The following is an 8,568-nucleotide window of genomic DNA, read 5'->3' as shown; positions in this document are numbered from 1 at the left end:
GATGGTAGCATAATTTTCAAACAAATATTCGGCATGTAGTTAATATGCATTTTCACAATCAATCATTAAATTGACTACCTTCTTGCATGATGCTGCATGATGAATGAGTGTTGATTTTACTTTTGCATGCTTGTGTGGGTTTGGTAGCCTTGCCGGCTATGATGTGATTATTGGACAGGTGAAACATAGAACTGTTAATATAGTACAGGATTTAATTAACGGATACTTATTGATGCAATGCTTGACATTCTTTTGCACGCCACTCATGTTTTCATGTTAAGTTATTGAATGGGATTGTTGGAGTAAACATGAGAAACCTAGGTTAACCCTCTATATCATTAACTCGTTAAATCACCATAAGATAGTTTGGAGATGGTTAAGCCACTATAGGTAAACATGGAGATAAGTAGAGGCTCAGTGCATGAATTTATATTGTGTGGATTGCCTAGACCCAGAAGGTGAGAAATAGGTGAAAGCTTTAAATTGAGGATGGTTGTTGATATCAAATGTCTATAAAATAAACATGGGAAAAGTATCACTTCTCTCAAAAGCCTTTATGACTCGAGCAAGTAAGTCTGTTAGGGTTTAAAACCTGATATCCTAAAGCCAACTGGTTTGGGAATTATCGGCCTAAAGCTCGTTACAGGGGTCATATAGAAAGCAAGATAAAGGAGAAGTTGACAAAATTCATCTTATCGAGCCTTTATAACTCGGGTGAATAAGGCTGCAAGGGTTTAAAACCTGGTGCCCTAAGACCAACTGGTTTGGGAGTCATCGCCTAAAAACCCGCTACAGGGGTTATATAGAAAGCAAATGAGAAGATAGAATAAAAAAAAACAAAAAAAAAATTTCAAAAATAATGATAATAAGAATAACCCCTTGTTGGACATTTGATTGATATGACTTTAACCTTGACACGAGGTAAGTAGCTTAGTTTGAGCTTAAGGGTTGAAACAATCAAATTAAAGAGAGTCTCTACTTGTTGATATGTGTACTAGTAAGGGTGAGATCTATCCAAACTAAGAGAGAGTAAGGATTATAGTTGTTAAACTCCTAACCTTAGAAAATACCCCAAGATAACTGAGTGAAAAGAATAAGTTTGGGGGAGTTGTGTATCTCTCGAGTGATGTAAGGATAAATTTGACCATTATGGGTCGGGAACAAACCATTCATAAGCTTGATAAGTTGGCATGAGTTCACACACACACGTTGAGTATTGCAATTGACGAGTAAAGGTTAATTTTATTCTTGCAATATTGATATTGTTCTAGTGTATTGCTGAGTTCCAATCCTGAGACACGGCAAACTATTAAGCCATGTTAGTTTAACTCTGAGTCACTGCATTGTTTGAGGACAAACAATAGTTTAAGTTTGGGGGATTTGATAAGTGTGTTTTTACACACTTATTTGGATCATAAACATGACTTAAACATGGATAAAATGGTTGAATTGTGACTTAATCCAGTTAAATTTATGCATTGTAGGTAATTCAATGGAAATTGTGAAATTCAGGAGAAAAGAGCCGAAGAAGGACCAAAAAGCAACAATTTGATAGTTCGAGGACCAAAGGTGCAAATATTGAAAAGTTGAGCTAAATGCAAAACGAGAGGGAAGACATGCCAAGTATGAGCTCAATGACAAAGCAAAACAAATGGAAGAAGAAAATATTGAAGAGGGACTGAAATGAAGACAATTGAAAGTTGGAGGACTAAAGCGCAAATACTCAAAAGATATGCCGAATGAGGGGCATAAGAATTGATGGTATCAATCATCAATTGGAAGATAAAATTTGTTGAAAAGATGAAGAAATCGAAGAAAGAAGTCAAGAGAAGCAACAAAGAAGTTCAGGGACCAAATTGAACAAACCACATAGATGGTTACCTCTATGCGACCGCATAGTGTAACCTTCTATGCGGTCGCATAGAGGGCTCCAGGGACTCAATGAGCCCAAACTTTTTGATCTATGCGACCGCATAGATTCCTTCTATGCGGTCGCATAGAGTAATTTTCAACTCTCGGGCGCAGTTTTTCGTGCTGGTTGAAACTCCTTTCCTACTTAATTTGGACGCGATATATATACCAAAATTCATCATATGAAGAAAGAGAACGACCAGGGAGAAGGAAGAGACCAAAATTGGAGGCAAGAAACTTGATTTTGGATTCAATTTCACACGGGCTCGAAACGGATTGAAGATTATACACACGGATTGAAGAAATTCCATACGGGTGTATTCTTATTATCTTTTAATTTCGTTTTTCAATTTCTTGATTTTGCAATGATGATTATAGGCTAGGGTTTTTGTTCATTAGGAATTTGATGAACCTTTTGATGATTTAAATTCTCGTTATTTCATAAATTCAATATTAATTTCGATTGGACAAATGCTTGATTTTATGATTTGAATGTTTCCATAATTATTTGGCCAATTATTATGTGATTGTAGATGATTTATTCTTTGCTTTCGAAAGAAGGGGAATAAATTCGATAGAATATAAATCGACATAGGGTCCGATAGGGGATGGAAACTTACCTCTATGCTTTATGCAATTTATGAAATTGTTCATAAAAAATCATGCATTCTTATACATTGCATCATCCATAGAAATATAGGCTGGTGGTGTGTAAGAGTAGATTCAATATATATCGAGAGAGTGTATTGGATAATTTAGGAACATTGAATTGGCATTTTGTTCATCGATTCGTTGAATTTGTGAAATTAGGGTTTTTAATAGTCAATTGGGGATTCAAGTTCTTAATGATTTCATTTCAATTCATTTCAATACAATAAATCTAAAATTGCATTTTTACATTTCAGTTGCAGATTTATTTCATTAGATTAGTGCAATTTTGAAATTAGGGTTTCCAATTTTGAAATTAGGGTTTTCTTTGCAATTAGGGTTTCGAATTGGGGATTTCTCCCAAAATTAGGGTTTTCATATTTAAACCAAATTTTCATTCAATTAGATTCGGTTAAGGTCACATTAGTTTAATTAGAGCTAATTTAATTCTCGTGGGAACGATACTTGGACTCATAGTCCACTTTACTACTTGTTAACGAACCGTACACTTGCGGTAATTTAAATCGAAAGAAAATATTTCGTGAACATGGGGCCAAAGGCTCCTCCCTTCCGGTAAGGAAGCTCGGAGACTTCCCTTGCACTCAAGCAAGCCTTTGTCTAGCAGCCTCCTCCTCGGCCACCTCAGCTTCTCTCCTTGCAGCCTCCTCCCTCGCCTCTTCAGTCTCGGTGCGCTTTACCATTTCAATCTTAACCGCTTTCGAGGCGACTTCCAGTAGCGTTGGCTGCCTGGCTTCTTTGCCTTCATGGGACATAGAAGTCCCAAACTTGCTAGACGAGCTTGAAACATGCACTAGCTTCCTTTTCTTTGGCTCCTCAAGGACTTTCTCCTTCCCCCGAGGCTCCTTGGGCTTTTCTGACCTCTGGGGGGTCCCCTCTTCGGAAGCACGCGAGGTGCTGTCCTTGGAGAGACGTTCAAATCTGCCTCGGACCTCCTTGGCGCCACTTGACCTCGGCTTCAGGGGCCTCGCCATCATAGTGGAAGTTGCCCTCAGTATGGAATCCATGTCAGGAGCTGGGTACTCCTTCCTCTTAAACTTATCTGCAGAACACAACGCTCAGTACCAAAACGAAAACACAAAAATATACAAGTGTGGGAGCTTCATACCCCTGGAGGCCATCGGTTCAAAGTTGAGGAAATAGCGACTTCTGTCGATGACGCGATTGAAGTGGCGAAGCTTCAGAGGTCTCTTGTAAATGTCCTCTATCACTTCAAACTCCTCACTGCTCAGCTCGAACCTCGTACTGCTATCTACAAATGAGGCCTCAACAATTAGAGAAAAAATTAAAGTTGAAAACGGAATGCAGACTACTTAGGCTGGGAGACTCATGAGCTTCGTAGTACTGGGTCGGTACTGTGCAAGACAGGGCTTTGTCTCCCTCCACCGCCTGTCACCTGCCCCTTACCCAGAACCACGACTCTTTCCACCCCTTTATGGAAGAAGGCAGCACCACCACAAAAGGTGCATGGGCCCCCAGGGAGTCAAGTAATACCACCCCTTCGACCCCTTACCTATTACCCTAAGCTGGAATAGGATCATGAAAACGTGGAGAGGCATGTTCTCCCCAAGCGACACTTCCTTCCATAGGAATTACGAGCCGACCAACTGGCTCCACCCATTTGGTAGAACCTGTGTCTACGACAACGTGAAATTCCTCAGCACAACCCTGAAGAAGGGGTGCAGAGGAAGACGCATACCGGCCTTAAACAAGTATTCGCTCACCGCCACACACCCAGGCCTCGGATAACAGGCTCGCTCATGGGCCGTGGGCACCAACATCTCCACATAATGAGGTACACAGTACCTCTCCCTTATCTCCCCCAACATCTTCGACGTCATATTCGAAGGAACTCTAGACGCCCCCCCCCCCCCCCCCCCCCTCTACTTCCTCCTTGGTCATAGCAATCTGCTCAACTTTGGAGTCCCCCCTGTAACTTCTACTTCCTCCTTGGTCATAGCAATCTGCTCAACTTTGGAGTCCCCCCTGTAACTAGACCCCCAACTAAACGACGCGACATTGACCAACTCCCTACCCGAAGTCGACTCCATCTCAGAAAGCAACTAAGAATGCAATAAAAGGAGTATTTTCTGTGAAAAATACCTACTGAAATACTACGCGACCAGAAAGTGCCGGAAAAAGCAGTGAACGGATAGCCAAATGCCAGAATGTTTAAGTTCTAAGAGAGAAAATCAGATTGCGAGTGCCAGAAAATCCAGAAAAAAGGGAGTTCTCTCGCCTTTTATAAAGGGCTAGAACGAACCCCCACCGTCAGATCGAAGCTCATTCAATCTGAACCCTTCATTTTAAATCAAATCCGAGGCATAGAATTCAAACGGTATTTCAAACATACGCCTCAGATTTAAGCGTGTCTCCCACGCACCTCAGCCAACACGTCTGCTTCTAGAAGCTCCAGTTGTTCTAATAATTACGATTTTAATTCGACGGCAGCAGGCGCTTTGAAAGTTGCAACGATTCACCACCTTTCCTCGAAAATATGCGCAAAACATCAAATCATTGGCATAACTGCCAAGGAACAATTATTATCAATGAACCTTGGCTTCATCTTTAACATTCAACCATCAAGCCTCGCAGGATCGGTTTTCCAACCACCTCGGCTTCATCTTCAACATTCAGTCATCAAGCCTCGCAGGATCGATTTTCCAACCACCTTGGCTTCATCTTCAACATTTAGCCATCAAGCCTCGCAGGTTCGATTTTCCAACCACCTTGGCTTCATCTTCAACATTCAGCCATCAAGCCTCGTAGGTTTGGTTTTCCAACTACCTCGGCTCATCTCCATCTTCCAGGTCTCGCAAGCCTCGCACATTCAGTTAATGCCACCACCTCGACTTCTTCATCATTCACCCGCAACAACACATTTCTCACTCTAACCATGATATAAATATCTTTACTTGGACTCGGGGGACTATTATTTATGGTTCAAAAATTCTTTCAATTTTTACCCAACCCACTGGCTTTACTTCATTGAAGTCCACGCATTACATAAATGACTATACTTGGACTTGGGAGACTATTGTTACGTGTTATCATACTTGGCCAACCTACTTGGGCCTATGGCCCATTCAATCTGATCCACGTGGCGCTCTAACTGAGGTGGTTTGTATGGCCGAGGCCCTTCATGCTGAGGCCCATATGCCGAGGCCTGTGAAGATAGCCGAAGTTCTAAAGCAGAAGTACTACATGAGTGGCAGAAGCCCCGAATCCGAAGCCAAAGCAGAAGCCTCCGAACCGTGAAGGAACGTTTTCCATGATCACTTCTCCCAAGCGATCTTCTACGTAAAGATCTTGTTAGAATGATTGATGGAACGTTTGTCATAAGTGTACATGTCAAGTCTTGTCATTAGCATGGGGGTTCTGCATAAGCAATAAATGCGCAGTAAGCTAGCAAGTCAAGGATGATACGTAGAATTGGATGTTTGAATTAAAGAGATGAGATCACGTGCCACCTCGTTCAATGGCTGTCATTTCACATGTACCACTATAAATACTTCCCTTGTGTAACATTGAAGGACTAATGCAAGAATCAATACAAGAAACCACACTTTACTCTCTCTTTCATATTGCTTTACAACATAATACGAGTTCATACATATTTACATTCACATTCATGAGTACCGATTGATAATTATTGTACAATCGGATTACGAACATCCCGTCGGATTCCAAACGTTCTCGTCCCGCGTCGTTGAGCTACTCCCACGCCCCCGATTCTTTCGTCCTAGACCGTCCACGTGTCTTAGCGTGTAGGACCTTCACTCACGCGTGTGCGAGTGGGTTCGGCATCTATTGGCAAAATTTTTTGGGGTCAACAATGATCATCAAAAAAATTTGTTAAAAGTTTAATGATTAATGAAACATTTGTGCGAAGTTCAATAAACATTTGAATTTTTAACCCCACACCCTTCAAAAATAGATTTGAGAGCATAAATGTATGAAATGCAACGGTGATCAGAATTCGATATAAAAAATAAGTAAAGAAAATATGATATATATCACTTTTTGATACAATTTAACTTAACAAAAAATCTACCAAAATCTTGAAAAACTTGAATCCAGTTTGATTTCTCTGAAGGATGTGAGACTTTGGGTTTATTCCTTGTGATGTTATTTCGTATTAAGGAAATTTCAAACGAGTGTCATTTGAATATTAACTATGAGTTAAAGAGAGATATTACACGCAAATCAAAAATAGAAAAATATAGAATTTGCGAAAAAGGAACGAAATCGAAAAAGTTGGCCACGAAGTGCATTTGGTGGTGTCGCGCCATGTTAGGTGGTCATTAGATCTAAATGGCGCTTTTCTCGTACCCTTTCGAATTTTTTTAAGTGACATTTCAAACTTAAAAACTCCTTTGAAGTGTTGCAACTTATTGGAAAGGGGTGTAAAATTGAGTGACTGTTTGTTACGGATTAAAAGTCAATTAAAATCAATTTGTTGACCGTTATTTCACTATTTCAGTCGTCATTTTTGAATTCTTCTCTCACAGGTAGGATCCACTTTATCTCTAACGGTCAAAAAACAATTATCAAAATATCTACCAAACAAGCTCTGAATCCATACGTAAATTCAATATCTCTTTGACTGGGAATGACATGAAATTGATATTGCCTTTATCTTTTTCCTTAAACTTTTTCGTGTATATTTTCATCAAATTTTGTTTAATTGTATTCTGTACATTTGGAAATGTAGAAAGGAATTCTCAAATTTGTTTTTATCATCCATATTCCATAGAGCATCCCTAAAAGATTTTTTAAATATAAGATATGTTATATATTTATGGTATAAATATAAAATGTGAAAGAAATAATCAAATTAAATAAAGTGTCAAAGTGGTGGGAAATGTGACATTTGTGTGGGACGTCAGGGGTTTGAGTCACTCTCCACGCAGATATTAAAATGTCTTTATTGGGGTCTTGGGCTCTTAATCTTCTTTGACTAAAATAAATGATTTTTTCTTTATTATTTAATGGGTAAAATTAGCCAGTATTTTTTGACTGGTTGTTTTTGTAACAACCCATTAACAGCCATTAAAATACTCACTACTCAGTCATTAAAATTCTGCATTAACATGGTGAAGACTGTTATTTCCATCTTGCATATATAAACACATATCTCGTTTTGGGAAAAATACACACAAAAAGAAAATAGAAAAATTATCTTGCATCAATCATACTTTCATATTCTGAATTTCTTATATTCGGGTTTTTACATTTATTCTGGAGTACAATTGAGAGTTGTAGAAAAATCATTCGTGATTGCTGTATAAGTGATTTACGATCGTTGAATCCTGGGAGTGATTGTCCACGGAGGTCGCAGCAATTATTAACGGGCAATTTCACTTTAGGACATCGTGCTGTCACGAGACTCGATCGAATGATAAGTTTTATATTTTTGCATTATATTGTTCTGATCACTATTGCAACTAATTATTTTTTCCAACAACTCTTTATTTTAAAGAGTAGATCCTTAAAATCATAGTTATTAAACATGTCCCAAGCATCAACTTGATTGTGGTATCGGGTCTTGGGTTAGCGGTCAGACCGATCGATCATTACTTAAAAAGTATAAAATAAAACAAAAGTATAAAATGTTTTCTTTGAGATAAAATTAAAGATTTTAAGTTATTTGTCACTAATTATTTATCTATTTTAAAATTATAAATTTTTAAGCATTCAATTTATCTTAATCTTTCAATACAAAATACGTCTATAAAATGAACTAAAATATTGGACCATAATTATTTCAAAATATTTAGAGAACCATAAATGATTTAGGCATATATACAGATTTATTAGAAAAGACTATCAACATTGTTGAATGTCCTAGTGGTTAGGACTTAGGAGCCACACAATATATTCCTAAAAATGCTCTTTGTACAAAATTTCTCAATACAGAATTCCTCCAGACACTCAGTCTATATCTCTATGACGGATACAAATATACGAGAATGCATGTAATTTTGTGAG

At 38.5% G+C, this 8,568-nt stretch overlaps 1 protein-coding gene across 1 annotated transcript in view; it reads right to left on the bottom strand.

The window, feature by feature from the left end:
- LOC111399816 (F-actin-monooxygenase MICAL3-like) overlaps positions 1–4,418 on the bottom strand; it is a 6,679-nt gene extending 2,261 nt beyond the window's left edge. The window contains exons 1-3 of the mRNA XM_023027309.1: positions 4,277–4,418; positions 3,686–3,829; positions 3,172–3,619 (exon numbers count right to left, since the gene is read on the bottom strand). Coding sequence (XP_022883077.1) covers positions 3,172–3,619; positions 3,686–3,829; positions 4,277–4,418 — 734 coding nt within the window. The remainder of the gene's footprint in view (positions 1–3,171; positions 3,620–3,685; positions 3,830–4,276) is intronic.
- Between the last annotated feature and the right edge of the window lie 4,150 nt (positions 4,419–8,568).

The sequence above is a fragment of the Olea europaea genome, chromosome 9 (genome assembly GCF_002742605.1).
Source record: "Olea europaea var. sylvestris chromosome 9, O_europaea_v1, whole genome shotgun sequence".
NCBI lineage: Eukaryota > Viridiplantae > Streptophyta > Magnoliopsida > Lamiales > Oleaceae > Olea > Olea europaea.
Note: the sequence above shows the minus strand (reverse complement) of the source record. Positions and strands in the feature narration are given on the sequence as shown.